The following is a 23,711-nucleotide window of genomic DNA, read 5'->3' as shown; positions in this document are numbered from 1 at the left end:
TTATTTTTAGGGCCCCTGTTTGGGTGCCGACGGGCTGTTCGTCATGGAGTCCGTGACTTCGCCCTGCCCGTCGCCTTATTTGCTGGGCGGCCTCGAGCTGCTTTTATCTGCTGTTCTTCTCCTTCTCTTCTGCATCTTTACTGAACCGTCGGCGCGTTTCTTTTTGATTTCTTTTGTTTTGCTGACTCTGCCCGAGTCTCGCCTTCCCGCCCACCGCCCGTCCGGAGACACCCAGGGATTCCCGTTCTCGCCTACGCCCCGCGACATCCCAGCAGCCGCAGCCGCCCAGAAACCGCCATCCAAGCTTGCAAATCCGTCTACAGCCATGAGCGAGGTCGAAGAGCCCCGCTTCAATTCGCTGGCCGATCGCATCAAGGCCCTGAACCAACAGCAGGCCGTGTCCTCGCCCTCAGCCGCCCCGGCCTTTCGCCGCCCACCTCCGCCTCCGCCTCCAACCGGCGCCCAGAATAAGTCGACCGGCTCCACGCCACGGCCTCCTCCGCCGTCTCTGCCCTCCCGTCCCAACCGTCCGAGTACTAAGCCGCCACCTCTCCCGCGTCGAGTCCCGAGCATCCCTGCATCTCTAGCTTCGGCTTCGATCGTATCTGCGACGCCGCCACCAGTTCCGCCGCGTCAAGCTCCGCCGGCTACCGGGGCCCCGACCGGGCGGAGCATGCCGTCCCGTCCGGCCTCGTCCTCGAGCCACTTCCCCACCTTGCACCACCACAGCTCTACATCGTCTGAGCGTTCGCTCAACTCGCAGTACTCCATGGCCACGAGCGTCGAGACGACCACTAGCACTCGAAAACTTCCGCCGGCCTTTGGAACCGTTGCGCTCCCTGTGCTGCCGCCTTCCAAGCGAGAGCGCGAGGCTGAAGCACGGGTTGCTGCACCTGTGGCTGCGAGTAGACCAGTTCCGGCTCTTCCTCCTCGGCGCCCTAAAGCTCTAGTTGCTGCAGCTGCAGCTGAGACCTCAGCACCAACTCCAATCCCAGTCGTCCCAAGCCGGCCAGCAACATCAACACCGCCTTCTGCATCCTCGCTTGCGCGCAAGCCTTCAGCTCCTGCGCTGCAAGCCCGTCGTCTCCCCCCCGCACCACCCAAACAGCCCGTACAGCGTGTAAAACCCATACAACCTGTGCAGCCTGTGCAACTCGTGCAATCTGTGCAACTTGCTGAAGATGAGCCCGAAGACGTGCCGCCCCCAGTTCCCATAGCCTCCAAACCCTCTCACGCTAGCATCGATGCCTCAAAGCGCCGTCTTCGGGAACCAGTCCAGAACGCCGGCTGTCTCCACTGTCGTGACTTCTCCGAGCCAGACCGCGTTGCGGCCCAGTACCCCCGCCAGTCTCTCCCAGCCCACGATGCCATTGGCTACCTTGCACGTGTGCTCTGTGATCCATTCCCGTCGCCTACTGACAAAGCACGTGCCATTTTCACGTGGCACCACCACAACATCGACTACGACTGGGACTCGTTTAGTAAAGGCTGCGTGCGGCCCATGACGCCAGAGGACGTCATCCGTGAGGGCAAGGGCGTATGCGCTGGCTACGCCGACTGCTTCGAAGCCATTGCGCGCCGCGCCGGCCTGCAGTGCATCGTAGTCTCGGGCCACGGCAAGGGCATCGGCCACGTGGACCTGGAGCCGGGCCAGCCGGTGCCAGCCGAGAACGCGACAGGCCATGCATGGAACGCGGTGCAGCTTGACGGCGGCGAGTGGAAGCTCGTCGACGCGTGCTGGGGCGCCGGCTCGGTGTCGGGCGCCGGCTACCAGCGCGGCTTTTCGCCGCAGTACTTTTGCGCGTCCAACGAGGTCTTTGGCCTGCGGCATTTCCCGAGCGACCGCGCGCACTTTTTGCGCGCCGACGGCCGCGTGCCCTCGTGGGCCGAGTACATCCTGGGCCCGGCCAACGGGCCTGCGCCGCTCCTCTTTGCCGACTTTAGCAAGGAGGCCCTGTCGCCTCTCAGCGTCGGGCCGGTCGGTCGCGATGTCCGCGTAGACGGCAGCGAGCCGGTGCGCATCCAGGTTTCGCGCGCGTGCGTACACGTGCCGCCGGAGCTGCAGCTGCCGCAGAACCATCGGGCGTACCTGATCCGTGTGGCGGGCCAGTGGGTGGCGATGAAGACGGATGGCTTCTGGTGGTGGATCGATGTGCAGCCCAAAGACCTGGGCAACGCAGGTGAGACATTCATGATTGCCGTGCCGACGCAGTTGAACGGAACGCCTGTCACGGGGCTTACGGTTGACAAGTACGAGAATCGGGGCTGCGGATCGGTTGCATTCAGCGGCTTAGTGCAATGGAGGTTGGTGTGAGTGAGGTTTGGGCTGAGCGACTGTGTAACCATGAACGTGAATGGGTGTTAAAGCCCTTGTATTAGCGCAACCCTGAGAACTATATAACCCTTAATACCGATAGAACCAGCGTGGCTTTGCTGAAGTGGCAGGATTCGCAACCAATGCAGGTCCCTTCTCGTTCTAGATTGTGTCAGGAGCCAACAAAAGAAACACCGAAGGCGAGAAAGAAGAAAAAAAGGGGGGAAGGAAGTCCAAAACACGGACAGGACGCACAGATTCTGTCCACAACAAGCAATAACCGAGGAGAGTGAGGAAGCGGATCAAGACTTGGGCGGGCAAGGGGGTGTTTTAGCCTCGTTTAGTGGGCTCGTTTAGCGAGGATATTCCTGTGTGGGCGAATCGCGTCTGCCAGCTGCCACTGACTAGTGCTGCCAGCTGCCGCGTCGCATCGACAAAGGCCACTTCATCGAATGCGCTGATCACAAGCTTCGAGCGCAAACGTAGCATGACGTCCTTTGCCGTCCCGCGCAGCATCAAACACCGTTGGCCAGTCGCGCATTTCTCACATTCTGCCCCCCCCGGCGCCGCTTCATCTCCATCCAGCGCTGCCCCCCCCAATGGACCGCGCGCGAGACCGATACCTACTCTCACCCACCCCTACCACCACCTGTGTGCATCATGGCGCCACCGTCCTCCACGACCGCCCGCGACTCCCCCGCGCCTAGACCGAGCTCCCCCGCGGTGGCACCACCACATACTCCGACCACCGTGTCCACCAGCCACTCAGCGACCGAAAAGCTGGTGCTCGCCAGCGTCAGCGCCGGCAGCATTGCAGTGCTCGTGCACGCCGTCGGCCACGAGACGTCGGAGCCGCTGCTCGCATCGCTGGGCCTCAGCGGCCTGGCCTTTGTGCTGTGCCACGCCATGATCCGCTGGCTGGGGCCGACGTTTATGCGCGCCGGCTTCCGCGGGCGCGACCTGTGCAAGCGCGCGCAGCCCGAGCTGCCCGAGTGCATGGGCGCCGTGTGCGCCGTGGTCTACATCCTGGTGGTGATTGCCTTTATCCCATTCCCCTTTTTCAAGGACATTGTCGCCGCGACGTCGGGCGGCGGCAACAAGGACGTCGTGTACCCCGCGCCCGGCGCCGGCCCAGAGCACGTGCAGGAGGGCCGCCTGCTGCACAAGTTTCCGCACAACAAGCTGGCGTCCTACCTCTCGGCCATCATTTCGCTGCAGTGCATTGCGCTGCTCGGCGTGGGCGACGACCTGTTTGACATTCGCTGGCGCCACAAGTGGTGGATCCCGGGCCTGGCGTCCATCCCGATTCTGACCGTGTACTTTGTCGACTTTGGCGTCACGTCCATCATCATCCCGACGCCGCTGCAGCCGTACCTCGGCGAGTTGTTTGACCTGGGCGCGCTGTACTATGTCTACATGGCCTGCGTGGCCATGTTTTGCCCGCAGAGCATCAACATGCTGGCCGGCATCAACGGCATCGAAGTCTCGCAGTGCGTCGTCATCGCGCTGCTACTCGCCCTCAATGACAGCTTGTACCTGCTGACGGCCTACCCGCACCCGGCCGTCGAGTCGCACCTGTTCTCGCTGTACCTGCTGCTGCCGTGGCTCGGCGTGTCACTCGCCCTGCTGCGCCACAACTGGTTCCCCGCCCGCGTCTTTGTCGGCGACACCTACTGCTACTTCTCCGGCATGGTCTTTGCCGTTGTCGGCATCCTCGGCCACTTTTCCAAGACGCTCGGCCTGCTGCTCATCCCACAGCTCTTCAACTTTGCCTTTTCCACCCCCCAAATCTTCGGCCTCGTGCCCTGCCCCCGCCACCGCCTGCCCCGCCTCAACACCGGGTCCGGCCTGCTCGAGCCCTCCGTCACCCCCTGGTCGCCCGCGCGCCAGCCCATTGCGCCCGTCGCCGCGGCTCTGCGCCTGCTCGCTGCTCTGCGCTGCGTCAGCATTTCCCTAGACAAGGAGGGCAACTTTGTCGAGACGAGCAACTTAACCCTGCTAAATCTCTGGCTCGTCATGCGCGGCCCCATGCGCGAGGACCGCCTCGCGCTCGAAGTCACCATGCTTCAGCTGGTCGTTGGATTGTGCGGGTTGTTTGTGCGGCATAAGTTGGCGTTGCTGGTATTCCAGGCGGACAATTGGAGCATACTGCCGGCGTAGATGGGCGGACAAGAACCGACTGTTTTGGTCCTCTGATTTATTGTAAGTAGATCCCTTTTTGATTTTTTTAGATTAACTGTATATGTGAATATAACCAAAAAAAAAACTACATCAAAGAACAAAGTATACTTTCATTCCTCTGTCATGCGAGCAAGCGATGTCCAGCAGAGGACATTGCCGAGAGGAAAATACAGGGGAGATGAGTGAGGGCGTAGAATGCGGAGGAGGAGGAAGAAGAGGAGGAGGAGAGAACCCGTGAGAGTGAAGATGGAGGAGAAGAGAACTGTGGTCATGTATGTAATAACAAGAAATATAAAGAAGAGAAAAGAAAAAAAAAGAATAGAGAATCCAAGACCAAGTCCACTCCCTCCTCCCCCAAAAGAAAAAAAAAAAAGCAAGAAACACACAAGAAACAACCATTCATCTCCCATTTTTTGGGAGCCCTTCGTCAAGAAGTGACCGTCATCGAGTAGGTAAAAAGCCGCAGCGAAGAAAGAAAAAAAAACAAATATGCTCCATGCCAGCAAAACCAAAGAAAAGACGCAAAGCAGAAAAGAAAAAAACCGGAGGGGCCAATACCTATGGATGCCAGGCAGAAAAGGAAACCTATCAACAAGAGCAGAAGAGACACAGAGCTAGAAGGGATATAGATATACACACTTGGGAAAAAAAAACGAAAAAAAGAAAGATACGTTTCAAAAGAGGAATAGAGGGGAGTAGAGAGTACCAGCAAGTTTATATGCTGTCTGGTGCAGCCCCGACAGCAGCCGGCACAGCAGTTGGTAATGAGATGTCCTCCCTGGGAGCAGCGGTGTCCTCTTCAGCGGCCTCTTCGGCTGTCCCAAGCTTGGACGATGTGAGTGTCTTGTGGGACGCAGCTGCAGCGGCAGATTTATTGGCCCGGCTCTTGGTGTAATCACTAAGGCTGAGTTTCTTCTTGACCGGGCTAGGGTTGACGGGTGAAACGGCGCTGCCAAAGGGGTTTTGCAGAGATGATGCAAACGGCGACTGCACCAGCGAAGTGGCCGAGAGAGGAGTGGTGCCAGCAGTGGAAGGGAGACCGAGGGCGCCGGGGCCTATGATTAGAGCCGGAGGGAACTGTACACGGAAGTCGACGGACTTTCTGCCTGTAGTTGGGGGCTCTTGAGAATCATTACTTGTAATAGTAGTAGCGTCTGGGGCGGTTGGGGGTTGATGGGGGCCGTCGGATGTTGCGTGGTCTTCTGAGATGATTGTGTTTGAAGACTCTGAGAGACGCTTTTTTCGAGCACCATTGGTATTTGTGCTACTGGTTGACAACATGCCGACTGACCCTCCACTAAAGCTAGCACGGCGGGCTGTCTCGGCTAGTTGTGACTTGCGGGCATTCAGTAAGCGTTGTGCCAGAGAAACAACTCGTCGGATCGGCCGACTCGGTGGTGGCGGCGGCGGAGAGAAAAAGTCGTCCTCGTTTGGGTCTGTTTGCGTGCTGGCATCAATGTAGCAAGTCGTGACATTTGTGGTGGCCGGAGACGGCGCCAGAGATGTTTGACGGGATTGAGGCACAGCGGAAGTCTGTCGAGATGTGCTGCGTCTTGAAGGGGCAGTGAATGCAGCCGAGGCCGGAGAAGGAGACTTTCCACTCATGGTGGCAGCGTCAGAATATGTCACGTTGCTGGCAGGCTTTTCGTTGCGAGGTTTGTTTACTTTGCTGGCGGTGTTGTTTTGGCTCCCGTCAGATGTGACGCGTTTCTTCTTTTTGGGGGGTTGTTGCTCCATCCGTCGAAAAGTGTCCTCCAACATGGCAACCTTGCGCTTGTCTCGATCGGTGGGTTCGGTAAGGATGCCGGACTGGTCAAATGCAGGCGTTGGGCGTGTTGGGCTGCGTTCTCTACTGGAGGCCTTGCTGCGGGAGCCAATTGCGGAAGTCGAGCGAACATCAGACTCTGTTGTATCATCTAGGCGAGTCTCGCTGGGGGCCCGGCTATCAGCAAGGGGCACGATGCTAGTAGGGGAAACAACGTGGGATTTTGATTTTCGGACGGTCTTTTTCTTGGGTGGCACAGAGCAACCAGATGCAGAAGTATTTGTAGCAGCAGTAGCAGCACCAGCAACAGCAGGGGACGCAGTGGCTGTGGGAGCAGCTCGCTGCAGGGTTTTTGCCAGGAAATTTCGATGGAAGCGTTTGAAGGCACAGTTGTCTCCGAGATCACAGGCACAACCACCATACTCCGTAAGAACGCGGTAGAGCCAGGCAGCGTGGTTTTGGTACTCGGCTGCATCCATTTCGGGTTCCTGTTGCTGACTCGAAACATCGTCGTTTAATCCCAGAAGGGTCAAGACTCTGGACAGCACTTCCTTGGGCAGGCGGAAGTCCCAAGGCAGGGTGATTTGTTCGTCGGCTCCAATGTAGCGATCGCTCACCAGCCAAAAGTGATACTGGGATTCGGACAGATAGGTTTCGAGGGTGGTATTTGGCTTGCAACTGCGTCTGATATAGCGGGCATCGGAGCCTTCTTTGCGGGTATCGATGTAGAGGGGGAGAAGTGGGTGGAAGAAGACAAAGGGTAGAGGAGTGCACAACTCGCCCCAATTATTGTGGGCGGCTTGGCAGTAGGATATTTGGAGGCCGACATGGCCGTTGAGCTCAATTATGGGAGTGTCTTTAGCGATGGGGGCTCTGGTCGCCAGATACTGAATTCGAAGATCGGTAGCCCCAACGGTAAGACTTTTCATTTGGCCAACGTAGATGTCCTTGTTGCGCAAGATGATTGAAGCATCAGCGCGTTGGAAGACGTCCTCGTAGTGCTGGTTTGTTTGAGTGAAGAGTGTTTTGTGGTCTCTCAACCAGTTGGTCATGGTGCGGGAAGTATCTATGCTGGCAAAGGAATTGTTTTGAACGACCTGCAGATCTGACTCGTAGAGGGAGAGGAGGCCTGTCGAGTAGTTGTGGAGTTCGAAGTCGGCTGGCAGGTCGGGGGGTGTTGAGGCTGGGCTCGGAAGCTTTGCATATGATGGGCTGCGCTTGTCGAGATGGGCTGGCGGAGGTGGTGGGGGCAATGAATTTTGTAGTTGTTGTGAGGAGGGAATTTTGTGGGTAGACTTTGACTTTTTGTGTTGATGGTTGTGTGAATGGTGGTGGCCGTGGCTGTGAGAGTCGGCCGTAGTAGGGCCCGAGGAGGACTTTAGAGACTCAGAGGCACCGCCGGTGTAATTGGCGGCAGCGGCAGCGGCACCATTGGCAAGAAGAAGATCGCTAGGCTTGGGTTTCTTTTTGCTGCTCTTGGACATTTGGCGCTTGGTCTTCTTGCCATGGCGCGTGGCCTCTTCTTCGTTTTCCTCGACGATGCCGGCTCTGAAGCGTTTCATGCGTTCCACGGCCCGCTCATGGTCGAGTATCCGCGGCTTGCAGTCTTCACATGAGTGGGCAAAGTTTTCGTTGAGGGCTTCGTCACGGTTGTCGGGGTAGAAGCAGTCTATGTGTTGCCAGGTATCGCAGCTTTCGCAGTAGATGGTGTTGCCGTCGTCGTCGGGCACATTGCAGATGCATTTGATGGTATACGGCTCATCCTCCGCAGGCTCGGCTTCGGTCTTGACGTAGGGAGGCTTGGGCGGCGTGACCCAGGTGCTAGTAATGGGATGGTTGTGGTGCGCTGGGGGCTGCGTTGACAGCGAGGCGTGCTTATCGATCATACTCCTGGAGTTTGCGTTGGGAGAGGGACAAAATAAGAGATGGATAGGGGCTTATTGTAGGCGTTTTAAGGGCATGGCGGCGCCGCGGGTGGCACGTGGAGGCGGTGGTGCGGATGTGACGGGGGGGGGGGGGGGGGGGGGGGGGCGGAGGAGAGCGACGGGAGAGATGCGCCAGGAGAGTCGAGAGGCGGGAATACACCAAGTACGAGGAAGTTGGCAGGCGGGGGCAGCGCGGTGAGTCACTGGAAGGCCAACGGAGGCAGTGGCGGCAGACTGAGAATTCCAGGAGAGTCACCGGAGCGCGTTGGGGGACGGATGGGCCGGCCGCGGATGGAGGTGGAAGCGGAAGTGCGCGAGGAGCAGGCCGGGTGGCGGATATTGCGATGACCGACAAGAAGAGCGAGAGGAACGCGGAGACCGGCGTGGCTGGACGACGCAGCGGCGGTGGTGGCAGAGAAGCTGGAGACACGGCCGGGCAGACACGATGGAGGGTAGCGCAGCGACCGAGAGAGCGGGAGACGCTGAGAAGGAGAGCGAGAATTGAAAGGCAGCTGGGCGAGAAAAGAAAACGTATGTGGGATCAGCGGCCGCTGGGCGAGAATGAAGACACAACAAGATGCTGGAGAGCAAATTGGCCGGGCAAAGGCAAAAGTGGCGATGTTGGTGAGTTGGTGAGTTGGTGGGAAAGAGAGAGAAACTGGGAGAGAGCGAGAGGAGGGGGGGAATCCAGGCCCAGGAGGCAGGTAGAAAAGCAGGAAGGTAGGAAAGCAGGAAAGTAGCAACCAGCAACGGCGGCAGGAGCAGCAGCAGCAGTGGCAGCAGAAGTAACAGAGGCGAGGCAGTAGCGACCAAGCAGGAAAGAACGGGTCGTTTGTTTGGCGTGTCTCTGGCAAGAAGCAGCAGGTGGGCGGGTGGTAGGTGCTGGAGAAAAAACGGCAGCTGCTTCCTTTTGTTGGGGGTAGCAGTATAGTGAGGTACAGTGGGACGACTGCGCTGGAACGGGTGCTGGTGCGCTGTTTTACAGGGGCGTCCACAGCGCTCACGGGCTCGCTTTAGGTGCGCGTGGCTGCTGAAGCACGCTATTTTGCTGGACCTCTCATTTGCAGAACCCATTTTCTGTCTTAAGGCAGCTAGCCGAATTAAAACTATACCATCCCAATGTGGTCTAGTACCGCGTCCCAGACTCTTGCAGAACATGTGCCAAAGTCTCTGCCTAGCCTGGCCAGGGAGCTGACTGACCTGCTTTGAAATTCAGACCCGGCACGCAAGCCAGAGCAGCCAATCAGCAGCCTGAGAACTGGCAGCACAAAAAGCACGGGTGTCGAGAAAGCCCTGTGCCAAAAGGTTATCAGGTGGGTGCGCGATGGGCCACTTTCGCCCACACAAACTCTCTCTGTCTTTCTGTCTTTCTCCCTGCAAGCTGCACTCTGCATGCAGCCAGAAGAGAAGCCAGATATGCACACGCCCTACACAGCGACTACGCCCACCAGAGGCCAAGCAACAAGGAAGAGGAAAAAAAAAAACACCAGCTTTAATAGGGGCGTCTCCAGGAAAGTCACGATCGCGACAATCAGGAAGGAAGCCAAGTGTGATTTCCATTTTTTTCTTCGCATGTCGCGACTGCCTTTTTAGCTGTCTTTCTTCGCCTGAACTCGCACACCCGAAAAAAAAAAAGGAGAAAAAAAGAGACACAGAACACGGCTCGCTCTAGGCCGCAAGCCGAGTCGTCAGTCATGATTTACAGCTAAGACGAGAGTATGCATGTATTCGCATGTTGGAGCTGGTGTGGGTTTCCTTCTTTCTTTCTTTCTTTTTTTTTGTCTTCTGGGGTGTTACTCACGCTGCCCTAGATTTTTCAATGCGCTTGGCTGTGGTGTCTTTTTAATCCCATGTATTTATCGCTATTTCCACATTGTGTCGATTTTGTAGCGAAAAGAAAAGAGAAAAAAAAAAAAGAGGCAGCTTCCAAAAACGTTTCAAATTCAACGCCAATGCCTGCCGTCGCAGCTGCAGGATCTGTTAGCACCAGAGCAAGCACAAAGTACAGGTACTTGGCCAAGTATAAATTTCAAGATACAAGCCCGCCAGCCAGCAGATGCGATGCGATGCACAGGTCGCACTTGTACTTAATTACAGGTGACCCGTGTCCCAGAGTCCAAAGACAGAAAGGTGCCCTCGCCCTGCTGGCTGGCTTCTTTGCGGTCCACAGACACACAAACACGACCCAGCATCCCTCTGTCTCTGTCTCGTTCTCGCTTTCGCTCCCTGTACAAGTACCACAACACGCACACAGCGTCCTTAGCCATAGGGCCCAGCTTCCATGGGATCCGCTCCATGTCCCCTTGTTTGCCTGGGAGCCAACCAAAGTGTGGACCCGAATCATCTCTCTTATTGGCTGGTCCGCCACCGTTCTCATCCTCCAGGCGCTTCAACTCTGCGTTCTGGCCTTTGTGCTTGTATTCTCTTCTATTATATAATCGCAACGTCTGGGTTGGGTCTTTGTTCGCCTCCGCAGCTCGTTCCGTTCTCGATCGCTTGCCCGCCTAGATATCTTACATACATTTACTTTTACAGCGATGCCTTCCTCCCCCGCCCCTCCCAAGTCCTGGCTCTGGCTGGCCCGGTCCTGACGCTGTCCTGGCCAAAACTTTCTATTCACATGAAACCGCACGCCAAAACGCCGCTGCCGCACATCCCGTCGGCCCCTCCCCGCTCCTTTAGCCCGTGAAATACGTAGATTTTGCCATCCGCAATAGCCGCTTACTCTTCTTCTTCTCGCCCTTCATGCTCTTGCGGGGCCGGCTGCGCTTCTGCTTCTCCGTGACCAGCGGCTTATTCAACATCCAGCCGTTCATTGGCCGGCGCGCGCCAATAAAGTGACCATGGGGAGAGAAGACGTCGATAACCGGCCAGTTTGGCTCGGGCAAGTCCTCGCGCTGTGCTTCTTCGTCCGCGACCGCCCGCCCCCGCACATCGCCCCCAGTTTCCGTGGTATCCCAAAAGCGCGCGTTAGCCTGTTTCTGCTTGCCCGTGGTTGCCCGTGATGACGTCTCAGCAGCCTGGTTGATGCTGGCCCACGGGTCCGTCGGGTCGGCGCCAGGTGCCGGAGAAAACTCTGGATGCCACGGGCCCTCGCCCTTGAAGCGCGGCGTGTACTTGGCCTTGGGCGGGCGTTCGCTGGCATCCATGTCCCAGGCTTCGGGCGAGTTCTTGCGCGGCGATTTGCGCTCTTCGTAGTCGCTGGCGGGGCGGTCGTTATAGAGCGAGCGCGTGCGGACCTGGGCGACTAGCTCGACCCAGCCGACACTTTCAATTAGAATGTCAATCGACAGTACACGGAAGGGCAGGTCGGACACCTTGAAGTTGACGGCGTTTCGGCGCGTCAGTGGCCCAGCGCGCTCCTTGGTGACGTCGTAGCGTAGCTCAAATGAACCGGCCAGTTGCATGTCGGAGCCCACGCCAGGCACAGCAATGTTGTTGATGAAGAGGTCTGACCGCTGCTCTGTAACCTCGATGGCCTTTTGTGTGTGGGTGATGTGCGGTTCCATGGGCGTAAAGTTGTAGGCTAGGATGATGACGTCGGGAGACCGCGGCGTAAAGCGGAACATTCCACCTACCATGAGTGACTGTCCGGATTTGATGACCAGTTGCTCTGGCACAATGCGCGACTTCATGATGAGCTGGTTTCGGTACTTGGTCATGACGTGGTTCGTCAACGTCGTGCGCGCCAGGCCGGGCAAATCAATCAGCTCGCCCTTGCCGCCGCCAAAAGGAATGCGGATCGGCGATGCCGTGGTGCCCGCTACGTCAGAAACGGTCGGCATGGCAGGGTACATTTCCTCTTTGCGAGCGGGCGGCAGCCACTCGCCGACCTTCAGTGGGTCGAGCTCCTCAATCATCTGCGAACCGTTCTCGGCCTCGACCGCGTCTTGGCCAGCAGCAGCGTGTCCAGAAGGACCCGCCAACCGGCCCTTGGGGAAGACGGACTCAAACAACTGGCTCTTGCCGACATTGATCTTGCCAATAAGCCACGAGGCGCCGCCGCGCTTGTAAATTTCCTCGCGCAAGTCAGGCGTCCACCACGCGCGCTTGGATGAAACGCACCACATGTTCCCGAGGCGGACCATGCGGCCGACGCGGCCGAGCGCCTCGCGCAGCACCTCACGCAGGTACGGCATCAGCGCGTCGACCTGCTCCTTTTTGGGCGCCAGCAGGTCGCTGCGCGTAATGACAAAGCTCATGGAGATGGCGCGGTCATGCTGGAAATGTGTCGACATCGATCGGCGGTTGCGCGTGCGCAGGCGAATGTCGCCAATCAGCTGGTGGAGCCGCGGCACCAGAGACATGGGAAAGTCGGCGGCGTCGATTACGTGGAACACGTGGTTGTACTTCCAAGGCGATTCGTCGAGAGTCTCGTGGAGCGCGTGTACTGTCGGGTGGAAAATTGACTGACCGACGTGGTGGTGGATAAGCACGTGGCAGCGGTCGCAGAGGGGTGGTTTTGTGGTGCCGTCCTGGGATTCTAAGCGTACGTACTAGGTTAGCACCCGTAGTTGTCTGGTAGCAGTAGAAACAGGCGAGCCGCAGCCAGACTCACTCTTCAGCTCCATCTCAGGGTTTTCTTCCAGAATCAGCGTCTTGGGATCAATTCCCAGCTGCTTCAGCTTCTCTGCGCCAATCTGGTTAATGACGGCCATGACCTGGTGATTCTCCTTGACATCAACCACCTTCTTCTCTGGCCGCTCGTCCAGCCCGAGATAACGGCGCACCGACTTGCGCTTCGTGTCAAAGTATCCCGGATGTTGGGCGTCTTTTGTCTGCGTAAAGGCACCGCAGCCGGTGCACGCGGGAGGCAGGCTGCGCTTGATGGGCACCTGATCTTCTGTCGGCTGTTCTGGCCGAGTAGCGTCGCCTGGCCTTGACGCCGGGTCCGTGGGTGTCGTCGATGTGGGTGGCGTGGAAGACGAGCCAAGGAAGGATAGAGACGGCATCCGCCATTCTTTTTCGACCGGCAAACTTGGAGACGGAAACCGGGCTTTGTCAATGCTAGTTGGTCGGTTCGTCGCTGTGTCTCCGTGGGGCACATTATCGCTGCCCGCAGCACTTTCGATAAATCTCTTCGTCGATAGATGTGTGCTCAAGGACGAGTATAGCGGCGTGGCCCGGCCTAGGGTTCGTGTATTTAGGGTCTTGGCGCCGGCTTGGACAGGCCGCCAGAAAGGCCTTGACGATAATGCTCGGTACATATTTTGCGTGTGTCTTGGCTGCGCTGCGCAGAGCTGAAAGGGCGAGGAAAAGATTTCTTCAACAGACGTCTGACGTCAAAGTTTGATAGTGGGCTAGACCCTGGCCTTGTGCCCAGCAGCCGCGATAGGCGCTGAATTCGGGTTAGCCGCCCGGATGAACTCCGGCAGAACCAGGTTAAGCGCGCCTCTAGCAGACCACCAAAGAAATTTGCCTGCCCGCCATCACGGCGAGCCGCAAGAGGGAAGACAGCGCTTTTGTTTGCGTGTGGGCTTGTCTCTTTGTTCTTCTATCTTCTAGTTGCTCCGAGTGTTGTATCCATTTGTTCTCGGTCCTGTACTCTCCCGAACCCAACGAAAACGAAAAAGAACGAGCGTCCCAGCAGCATTGGGTGCGGTAGATAGACAAGATGGTCGGCACAGCTACAAGATGGCATAAGCTTAGAAATGTAAGTCCCTCATGTTGAGATTTGCTTGCATTGAGATGGCCAAGGCTAACCAACAATCACTATAGACTGTGAGTCCGGAGCTCCTCCTCTGCCCAGGCGAGCAATTGGTTGCCAAAAGAAGGGCTACCGAATCGATCCGCAAAGCGACCAAAACGACGGCTACGCCACACAGTTCCGAGGATTGCTACTAACTCTTCAATCTCTACCCATAGCTCCTCAAGATCCGGTTCGGACCTGGCGCTGCAGTCATGCCGCCCAATGTTACGCGGATACACATGGACTTTTCTCGCAACATGAAGGGCGGGCACATGGGGCCTCGGTAGGTGATAACAGTGGCAACACAACATCAACATACATATCCTCGCCCGCACGGCTCGGTTCACTAACATGGCACGCAGCAAATTCTGGCAAGAAATCCTGCCGCGCCTCAAGTACCACAACCCCTCAGTCCCGATGATTGTCAGCCGGCGCATGGCCACCGAGGGCCCAGCGACCATGACAATCTACCTGCGCAACGGGTCCAGCCCGAGCAGCGCCAGCGCTACCGACGGCCCTGCAGCACTCGCAACGGTCTCCTCTGGCGTCACACCCACCGGCGTGCCGGCGCCGGCACCGCAAGCCGACGAGACCGCGGTGACCATTGACATGAAGAACCTGCACACCGAGACGATCCTGGCCAAGTTCCTCGACGCCACCAAGGCCATTGCCGTCGAGCCGACGCCCGAGGAGGCCAAGGAGATTGCCGACGATGGCCTGATGGCGGGCCAGGCGGAAATTGACCGCGTGCGCGTCAAGACTCGCGTGGACGAACAGCGCCGCGAGCGCGATATGCTGGAGCGCGCCCGCAAAGACTTGAGTGGCGTTTAGAGAGGAGACTTGAGCGGGGGGAAATGGAAAAAAGAACTGCGACAGAACGCACTACAGATCATGGCTAGAGAGTTGTTGGGGAGAGACGCTGAGACTTCTTTGCTGATAGAAGCGCCGAGAAGGCTTGTACAATACTGATGTAAACATAGCACACAATTGCATTTACTTCCAATATTCCAAGAAGCAAGATGAATACGGTCATGGGTGTCTTGGGAGTGATTTATTCTATTCATTGCTTAGAAGGGGCATCTGTTCTACTATAGGAGTAAGTGATAACGAATGAATACGGCGATGAAGAAACAGAGAAACAAGATAACAACAGCAACGCACGCATGCAAGAAACATAGTCATGAAGTCAAGAACAAACAAAGGAAAAAGAAACAAAGGGAACAGTAGTACACCAAGAAGACTGCACCCATGCCACGAGTAGCAAGCCACATTTATTTAAGGCCAAAGCCCTCGCTCTCGTGAACCGCCATCCACAGCTTCTGCTCCAGCATGGCCTTAGTGCGGTAGCGATACAACGAGAGCATGTTGAAGCACGTGCGCGCAATAGGGAAGCGGTCGACATCGTCGCCCAGGCACGTGACCTTGATGACGAGCGACGCCGCGCCGCCGGCGGGAATGCGGTCGCTGCCGGTGATGAAGACGAGCAGCTTGCGCTGGTCTTGGGGTTCGGCCTCGGCAAACGTCTGCCAGAACCAGCGCACGACGGGCTCCTCCTCGGGCTGGACGCGGCGGTAGCGGCCGGCGGTGACGCTCAGGTCCTCGTCACGGCGGCGCCAGTTCTCGTAGACGGCCACGGCGCGCAGCGCGTCAATGTCGAGCGCCTCGTCGCTGCCGCGAATCAGCTGCTCGACCTCGGCCGGCTGGCACAGCGAGAGCGCCGTGCTGCCGCCGCACACGGTGAAGAAGCCGCGGCAAAAGGGGTCAAACTGCCGCGTCACGCTCGTGTCGAGCAGGAAGCGCACATACAGGTCCACGTACTCCTGGCGGTTGGCCGATGTCACAGGCCGCGAGGCACCCCCGGGGCAAAGCGGCACCACGACGGACGTGCCGTAGCGGTCGATGCTGATGGTGAAGTCGAGGCAGAAGACGTCTTCGACGTCGTCGCCCTCGTAGTCTAGAAGATTCTGCAAGCCAATGGCAAGGCGGGGTCGGTATTCGGCGAGGTCGGCCAGCGTGTAGGTCATGGGAGCCCGAGAGTGGGCCACGGACGGCGCAGTGGCCCCGGCACCCAGGTGGCTCGTGCGGGAAGGCTGTGGCGCAGCAGCCATCATTTTGCGGAAAGCAAAGGGAGGGAGTGCAACATCCAGGATGGTGGAATTGTAGATGGCCAGACCCAGGACAATGCCGACCAGGAAGAAGGTATCCGAGTGTTCCAGTGCGTAGGGGTTGAAGTAGCAAAAGTTGGACTCGTCATCGTAGACGAACAGGCCATGGTCAGGGCTAAAGAGTTCCCGCACCAGCTGTAGGAACCACTCCTTTCGCGGGCCGCCATAGTCCAGGCCCTCCTCGCCGCGGAAGACGATTCGGAGACCCTTTTTGAGATTGTTGGTGCCGCTGGTCATGGCGCTGCTCACGCCACGGAAGCTGTCCTCGACCAGACAATCGCGACGCACATCAAGCACGAAGAAGCGCTCAAGCACCTCGTCGGCCGGGCTGTTGTTGCTTGTGAGAACTCGGGAGAAGAAGGCGTCGCGGGCGCGGGCTGCCATTTGGCGCTTGGCATCGTGCTCGATGATCTGCTTCTTGGCAGCCATGCCGAGGAGAAACGGATACTGGCAGAAGCAAAAGTCCAGAGTGCGGTTTTCCCAGCCGTCAAAGTCTTCCGCGGAGTTCATGATGTCGAGAATCGGAATGTAAAAGTCGCTGGCTGGGACAAACGTGGTGTGCATTCTGACGCCGTGGCGCAGGACTGTCTTGTCGCCGACTGACGACGGCATCTCGTTGGCTGCAAACAGAACAGCAAGCACTTTGCAAGCAGCCTTGATCTGCCAGTCATCCCGCGGGATATCGGGCTGTTCGGACTTTTTTCTCTTGTCGTCGCGGCGGCTCCCCCGTGCGTTGTTGGCCTCTCCGGCGGACATGAACGACTCAATGGCCGAGTGGGCCTGGGCAGCCGTGCTGGACGATGGGATCTCGGGAATGAGCTGGCCGTAAGGATCTGCTGGCGGTGGCCGTTGCTGCTTCTCGCGGTGGCGAGTAAGACGGTAGGCTAGGAAGCGACTAGCCATGTCTTTTACAGTGATAAAGCGGTCTCTGGAGTAGCGTGCCCACCACTGTCGTAGATGGTGGTGGCATTCGGGGGAAGCGTTCGATAGCAAGCCAAAGATGCGCTTGATGATGCCTGAGTGGTAGCCAATGATGGGCCGGATAGTGCCATCGCGGTTTTCACGGGACGACAGCCGCCGGTGTTGCTTCTTAGATCCATCGGGCTGCAAGACGCCCTGGAAACACACTGGGTTGTGTCCGAGCAGTGGGTTTTCGATGATGAGGAGGAGGAATCGAATGTCATCGGGCGACTTGAGAAGGCGTCCGGGCCGTTTAAGGAGCTGCTCGGTGGCCTTTAAGAGAGCCTTTTGCACGTGTTCCTGGGCTTGGAGAATCTGGCGCTCAAGCGCAGCGTGGTCGATGGAAGCGACGACAGCGGGATCGGCAGCGCCATTGAGCTGCGAGTACACCTGCTGCCAGTTTTCTGCCACATTGATGACGATGCGGTACCATTCCTCGAGCCTGTCCCAGTCTATGTGGGGTGACTTGAGACTGGTAAGACGTCCGTAGTCATGGGCGGCGTGGCCGGAAGAAGGGAGACCCGTGTCGTGCACTGGAGACTGTGGGCTTGGTGCTGATGTTGAAAATGAGGCATTGAGGCATTGGTCTTTTGAAAAGCTGTTCATGATGTACTCCTCCAGGTTGCGAAAGATTCTTTTCGGCTCAATCTTGGGCTCCGGCTTGGCACCAGGGTCTCCATCGCCAGAGAGCCCGCTGGGGTTTGAGCGGTTTGCGGGAACTGGGAACAGGACTCCAATGAGGAATTGCTCCAGACACTCGACAACGATGGACTTGCAGGTCTTTGTGGAGATGACGTTGGGGGCGGCTGAAATGGGCCTCAGGGCAGCTGCAAAGGAGTCAGTTGATGCTTGCGTGGTGCACGGGGCAGTGGCAACTTACGTTTGACGGGTTTTCTCGGAATCTTGTGGAGGGAGCTGTCGGTCTGAGACTTAGGGAGCAAGATGGTGGACGTGGTTGATGTGGCAGACGGCTGGAGGCGTGAGGATTTGCGTGGCACAACGTCATTGATGGTCAGACAGCCCGTACACCTAAAGGCCTCGGAGCCACGTGTCCAGCGCATCTGCGAGTCGCAGGTCATGCAGGGGCCCATGTCGTAGGCGTCGTCATCGCCGATCCACGCGGGACTGCTGTCCCGGCCAATCATGCCGCCTAGGCTGCGCCCGCGGTTGTGGGCCGGGGCCTTGGGCTTGGGAGGTGCAGGCACTGGCTGCGGCGGTGGCTCGGACTGAAGGAAGGCCTGGATCTGGGCCTGGGTCTGGTCGCGTGTCGGCATGGATTCGCCGTCCGAGGCCGAGTCTGATTCAGAGCGGTGGCCCACGCGGCGCCGAGCAGCGGCAAACACGGCGGCACCGGCTCGGCGCAGCGTGCCCTGTCGTTGCCGGCCGCTCGTGGACAGCGTGCGCTGGGGCAGGCTGGACTGTGTGGCGGTGGCTGTGGCTGTGGCTGATGGGGGCGGATGGAGCGAGGAGAAGAACATGTCCATGGGATTGCTGATAGCACGCGGCCGGCTGGAATTGCCTCCCCGGGAGTGGCGTTGAGACTGTTGATCCATGGCGTTGCTGGTGGGGGTGTAGATGCTGGAACTGGGATTGGTGGTGACAGGGCTGATATTGACCGGACTATTGGCAGCAGGACTACTGGTGGCGGGGCTGGTAGAAGGAGGGCTAGTGCTAGTAGGGCTGCTGGTGGTAGTGGTCGAGTTGCTGGTGCTGGAGCCGGCGGTGCTGGAACCGGCGGTGCTGGAACCGGCGATGCTGAGACTGCCGCGCTTATCGATCCCGGGATGACTAGAGACAGGCCGTATGGCGTTGAGAGCAGCACTCAGAGTGCTCAAAGTGGGTTTTGCGGGGGCGGGGTTGTTGTTGAGGGTATTATTACTGAGGGTGTTACTGAGAGTGTGACTGAGGGTGGCAAGCGTAGGCCTTTCAGCAGGACTGGGATTTCTAGGGGCGCTGCTACTAAGAGGGCTTGGGCTGAGCTTTTTAGGCGAGCTGCTACTGAGAGGGCTTGGGCTGGCATTGGCATTGAGCGTGCTGCTCAGAGTGTCCAGGGTAGGTCTTCCAGCAGTGGAACTCCGGCTCAGGGTGCTGCCAACAGTGGCCAGGGTTGACTTTGCGGGACCGGGATGGCTTGTTGAAGGGCGCAGGGTGGTGGGACTCTCAAAAACCTCCCTTGCAGGGCCGGAAATGGTAGTGGTAACGGTAATGGCGTTGAGGCTGCCAATGTTGCGGTTCGAGGCGCTGGAGTTGGCCGTGCTGAAGCTGATGGCGCCGAAGCCGGCCGCGTGGTGTTTTGAGGGGCCCGGGTTGCTGGTGGTCGGCCGGAGAATGCCAAAGCTGTCTAAGCTGTGCTTGGCAGCGGGCGGGTTGCCAGTGCTGGCCGAGCTCTCGGTCTGCGGGCCGCTCGGCGTGCTGTTTCGCCCGGCCGGCTCGGGCGGGCTGGCGCTGCTGCTTCTGGGCTGGCGGCTTTGGGCCGGGACAACCGACGACGGCGCGGCACTCCAGCTGGACTGAGACTGCGAGCGGGCGTGGTTCCGGGAGCGGCTGTGGCGCGGGTTGCCTCGCTCAAATGTCTCGGGCAGGAAGCGGATGCTGGTCTGGCGGGCGGGCGGGGCAAAAGTGCCGGTGGTTTGGGACGACGGCAGTGGGTTGGTTTGGGCGCGGGTCTGGGCCGGGGGAGGCGGCTCCCTTTGAGGCGCGAGATCGTTAAAGGTTTGGCTGCGGCTTTGGCTGCGGCCGTGGCCTAGGGGCTGAGGCCGAGGCTGCGTCTGGGCCTGTCGGGCCGCGTCATGGTGGCTGCTTGCATGAGGCTGAGATCCATGCTGGCGGATGATTGGCTGCAGCACTGGGGGCGCTGGTGCGGCAGATGCAGCTTTTACTGGTACACTTTGCGCAAATTCAGACGTTCTTCCCGAAACGGCAAGAGCTTCGCGGAAGAAGTCGCCCGTTATGTCGGGATGAATCTGCGGCAGGAACTCTCGAGGCGGCGAGCTCCTTCTTCTGCTTCTGCTCCGGTGGGCTGACAAGTCCTCGTCGGGCCGCGCCAGAATGCTCTGTGGGCGAAACCACGGTGCCATGGCTGGGCAACTGCCAAAAAAAAAATCAGGGACGAGAGGATGACAAAGCAGGAGCGTCGTGGTGGCGGCAGTTGCCGTATGCAAGAAGATGTCTTTGACGGACGACCTTTCCACTAACAAGAACGACGTCGAATATCACCAAAAACAAAAAAGTATATGTTTAGAAAAAGTCTGAGAGAATGGGCAAGTAGAAGAAAAGAATCAAAAGGGAACAGAGAGTAAAGAAGAGAAGAATACGCACGGCAACAAAAAAAATATATATATATAACGAGACCCCAAGCTCTATCTACTTTACGTGAGATGAGAGCCTCAAGGTCAGCCCGGACGACAAGGGATATCACTTGGTTCAAGTATGAAAGAAGCCCCTCCCCCAAGCAAAGCGGGCAGTCTCGAGCTCAAGTGCTGGGTGCTGAAAATAGAACGCAGCCCAAGTTGCTATGCGCCGCATAAAATGGCATTCAAACACGCCGGCGAGGAGCAGAAGCGCGGGCCAGCCAGTCGTCGGAGCGTGGCCAGCGTGCAAGGCCCTTTTGTATGAAGAAGACCAAGACGACATCAGGCATTTGCATCTGCACGTATGTATGTATGTATGTACTTGTACAAGGGGCCTAAAGGGCCTGCTCTGCTTCTCGTTCTCTCGTCTCATCTCGTCTCGTGGGAAGCTCTTCATGCCTCCTGGTGTCTTGGTCTTGGTGGTGCGCATGGGAAGGCGACCCTTGTTCTCTCGGTGTTGGATGGGGGTTTTTTTTCTCCTTCTTTTTTTCACACCAGATTCTCTGCTGACTACTGGCTGAGCCCATGTCTGAGTGTACATAGTTATAGCTGACTAGTTGATATGGGAATAACCAACTATAACCCGCTACGTACACATGTACATATATCTGCGCATTGTACCCATACCCAGGTACATGTACATCCCTCTTGTATAAGTCGCCAATTCTCCATGGCTCAGCCTCTGCAATGACAAGACTTTAGCGAAAACGAGAAAATCCGCGTGCACGACTCGAGCTCTCGTTGGCTTCCAGCCAAAATGAAATGGGCCCTTCCTTCTTCCCGCTCACCAACCCAGCCCAACAACACCACACGCACCATGGTGCCCTCAGGAATTCCCCGTGTGCATTGTTCATCAAAAATGGCCCCAGATTACCCATGTCGCCTTCGATTCGATGGATGCGGGCTTCTTCCCATGCCCATGACTAAGCCAGATCTGATCTTGTCTGTCTTGGAATCCCTGGCTGTATACATTCCAGAACAAAAGAACCGGATTGTGCAGGTGCCAGTCTAGACTAGCTGGACCACAGCCCTGAATTCTCACCCCACGTCTGTCTCTCTGTCTCACCCACCTCTTCAATCAGTCGGTCGGTCTTTTGGTGCCGATTCTGCACTGCGCCCTGTCCATGTTTTGTGACACAAACATGCCCTTACACTCTGCCGATCATTTGACTGAGTAAAAGTCCCAGTAGTTGGTTAGTTAGTTAACTGTGTGGTAGTACATGTAATGCTAGCAAGAGAAAAAAAAACTTGCTCCAAATCAAAAGGCTTCCCAGCGTCTCCTCTCCTCTCCCCCAAACTCCCTCTACTCCTGCTCTCTCCTTAGTCAAACACAATTGCCGCCTTAACTGCGCTCTTGTTGCGGATGCTCTCGAGCGCCTCTCCCCACTGTTCCAGCTTAAAGGTCTTGTTGACAATGCCCTCGGTCTTGACCTTGCCCGAGTCGAGGTAGTCAATAGTGGCAGCTGAAATGACAAACTGTGTTAGTTTCTGTTGGTCTTTCACATCGAGGGTCGCGCTTATGCTTACGGAACATGTAGGTTTCAGAAAAGGAACCTAGGATGGTGATCTCGTCGCCAAAGATCTTGGCCGGGGGCCACGACACTCTGGCCGCATCGCTGTAGACTCTGTATTCCAAGCATGTTAGCAAATGATGGCAATGGCAGCGTCAGATTCACAGAGCAAGGGGACGAACCCATAGACCACGAGCTTGCCGCCGCGGCGGACATAATGGATCGCATCCTCCAGAATCTTGGTCGAGCCGGTGGCCTCAACCACAATATCAAAGCCGTACGGGTTGTTCTCCTTCAGAGCAGCAAACTGCACCTCGGGGTCCTGGCGTGACAGCTCAATGTACGTGTCGGCAGCGTCCAGCTTGCGCGCCAGATCCATCTTCAGACCACCCGGCGCCGCAATAGTCACCTGGCAGCCGCCGTTGTGGCGGAGCAGCTGGGCCAGCATCAGGCCAGTCGGGCCAGCACCAAACATGAGCACGTGCGAGCCGAGCGCCGGCGCAATGCGCTCGAGGCCGTGGCAGGCACACGACGCCGGCTCCAGCAGCGTGGCGTCAACGTCGCTCAGGTTCTGGATCTTGAACACCTTGGCCGCCGGGTACGCGCAGAACTCGGCAAAGCCGCCGTCCATGGTCACACCGTGGGCTTCAAAGTGCTCGCACAGCAGCGGCTTGCCGCGGCGGCAGTAGAAGCATTCTTGGCACAGCTCGCTGTTGTCGGCAGCCACGCGGTCGCCAATCTGGAAGCCCTTGACTTTCTATTTGGTAGTGCGGTGTTGTGTTAGCGGATTGGTTGCTTGTGTATTCAAGGGTTGGTATCATCAGGGTTTGTATTGCCAGGGTTAACGCCGACGGGATCCGGACATGGACATGGATATGGGAGTTTCTAAGTTCATGTCATGGGACGCACTTACAGGACCAACTGCGGCAATCACACCGACAGTCTCGTGTCCCGGAATCAAAGGGAACTTGGCAATGAATTCGCCTTCGTGAATGTGCTAGGGATGGTTAGCATCTGTCAGCTGCAGCCAGAATAAGCCGGGGGCTTGTTGTTAGTGTTTACCAGATCTAAATGAACAGGCACAGTCAGCATGCAAATCCAGCGAACATGGAAACTTGGTGATGGGCAACATACCAGTACCGCAGACACCGCAGGCCTTGACCTTGACCAGGACGTCGTTTTCCCGCAGGGTGGGCAGAGGGACCTCGACAATGGAAAAGTCCTCGGGCTTCTCGTAGCTGCGAGGAGGAAAGCCAGGGTTAGCAGCTGCGTGTGTAGCTCTAGCAGACAGGACTAGACAAAAGAGCGTCGACTCACCGGAGAGCCTTCATGGTCTTGGGAAGTCCGGACATGGTGGTAAATCTGTGGGGGATATCAAGCAAAAGGATAGCCTAGGAAAACAAAGAAAGAGAAGACCGTTGAGAAACGCTGAGGGATGGTGGGCTGCAAAACGGCGTCTCTAACCTATCCGAGGAGCAGGATGCCTGCCCCCATTTATACAAGAGCCACCAGCGCGGCTTGCCTCGAACGGGCGGGCCGTCTACCTTGGCTGCCATTACATGACCAACTAGCTGGCCCTGGCCTGGCCTGCTCTGCTTGCGTCCCAAACCCTCACGCCTCCCATATTCCCCTCGTTTGAGCTTCGGCTCCAATGCTTTTTCCCCGCCAAGCCCAGCGCTCGTCTCGTGCCCTGGAGTTTGGTGGTGAGCCGCCCGGTGGGCGGGGCGGGCGGCTCAAGTTGGCGGGCCAGACTGCGTATAGCGAGCGAGTGCCCTTCTCTCTGTGTTTTCCCGTTTCTGCCTCAGGATTACAAGCACGCACCCAGCCGACAGAGCGGCAACTCTTTGGGCG

The 23,711-nt window shown here is 57.7% G+C and overlaps 7 protein-coding genes across 7 annotated transcripts; 3 read left to right on the top strand and 4 right to left on the bottom strand.

Moving 5' to 3' along the window:
* Positions 1 to 325: 325 nt before the first annotated feature.
* Positions 326 to 2,314, top strand: BROUX77_002318 (uncharacterized protein; the record flags this gene model as incomplete). Its single annotated transcript, XM_073746846.1, has 1 exon — positions 326 to 2,314. One exon carries the CDS (start codon positions 326 to 328, stop codon positions 2,312 to 2,314), a length of 1,989 nt encoding a protein of 662 aa, XP_073607400.1.
* A 660-nt stretch (positions 2,315 to 2,974) lies between these two features.
* BROUX77_002317 (uncharacterized protein) lies at positions 2,975 to 4,474 on the top strand (the record flags this gene model as incomplete). The annotated part of the gene is made up of 1 exon (XM_073746844.1): positions 2,975 to 4,474. The coding sequence occupies one exon, from the start codon at positions 2,975 to 2,977 to the stop codon at positions 4,472 to 4,474; it is 1,500 nt and encodes a 499-aa protein (XP_073607399.1).
* A 735-nt stretch (positions 4,475 to 5,209) lies between these two features.
* BROUX77_002316 (uncharacterized protein) lies at positions 5,210 to 8,146 on the bottom strand (the record flags this gene model as incomplete). Its single annotated transcript, XM_073746843.1, has 1 exon — positions 5,210 to 8,146. The coding sequence occupies one exon, from the start codon at positions 8,144 to 8,146 to the stop codon at positions 5,210 to 5,212; it is 2,937 nt and encodes a 978-aa protein (XP_073607398.1).
* Positions 8,147 to 10,863: 2,717 nt separating this feature from the next.
* Positions 10,864 to 13,392, bottom strand: BROUX77_002315 (uncharacterized protein; the record flags this gene model as incomplete). Its single annotated transcript, XM_073746842.1, has 2 exons — positions 10,864 to 12,668; positions 12,744 to 13,392. 2 exons carry the CDS (start codon positions 13,390 to 13,392, stop codon positions 10,864 to 10,866), a joined length of 2,454 nt encoding a protein of 817 aa, XP_073607397.1.
* A 407-nt stretch (positions 13,393 to 13,799) lies between these two features.
* On the top strand, positions 13,800 to 14,705 carry BROUX77_002314 (uncharacterized protein; the record flags this gene model as incomplete). The annotated part of the gene is made up of 3 exons (XM_073746841.1): positions 13,800 to 13,838; positions 14,051 to 14,157; positions 14,237 to 14,705. The coding sequence occupies 3 exons, from the start codon at positions 13,800 to 13,802 to the stop codon at positions 14,703 to 14,705; spliced, it is 615 nt and encodes a 204-aa protein (XP_073607396.1).
* Positions 14,706 to 15,145: 440 nt separating this feature from the next.
* On the bottom strand, positions 15,146 to 20,076 carry BROUX77_002313 (uncharacterized protein; the record flags this gene model as incomplete). Its single annotated transcript, XM_073746840.1, has 2 exons — positions 15,146 to 17,826; positions 17,880 to 20,076. The coding sequence occupies 2 exons, from the start codon at positions 20,074 to 20,076 to the stop codon at positions 15,146 to 15,148; spliced, it is 4,878 nt and encodes a 1,625-aa protein (XP_073607395.1).
* Positions 20,077 to 21,669: 1,593 nt separating this feature from the next.
* Positions 21,670 to 23,212, bottom strand: BROUX77_002312 (uncharacterized protein; the record flags this gene model as incomplete). Its single annotated transcript, XM_073746839.1, has 7 exons — positions 21,670 to 21,812; positions 21,877 to 21,974; positions 22,043 to 22,617; positions 22,774 to 22,857; positions 22,923 to 22,927; positions 22,995 to 23,098; positions 23,178 to 23,212. The coding sequence occupies 7 exons, from the start codon at positions 23,210 to 23,212 to the stop codon at positions 21,670 to 21,672; spliced, it is 1,044 nt and encodes a 347-aa protein (XP_073607394.1).
* Positions 23,213 to 23,711: the final 499 nt, after the last annotated feature.

This window comes from Berkeleyomyces rouxiae (genome assembly GCF_048999995.1).
Source record: "Berkeleyomyces rouxiae strain 22BRR77 chromosome Unknown BrBRR77_ptg000002l, whole genome shotgun sequence".
Taxonomy (NCBI): domain Eukaryota; kingdom Fungi; phylum Ascomycota; class Sordariomycetes; order Microascales; family Ceratocystidaceae; genus Berkeleyomyces; species Berkeleyomyces rouxiae.
Note: the sequence above shows the minus strand (reverse complement) of the source record. Positions and strands in the feature narration are given on the sequence as shown.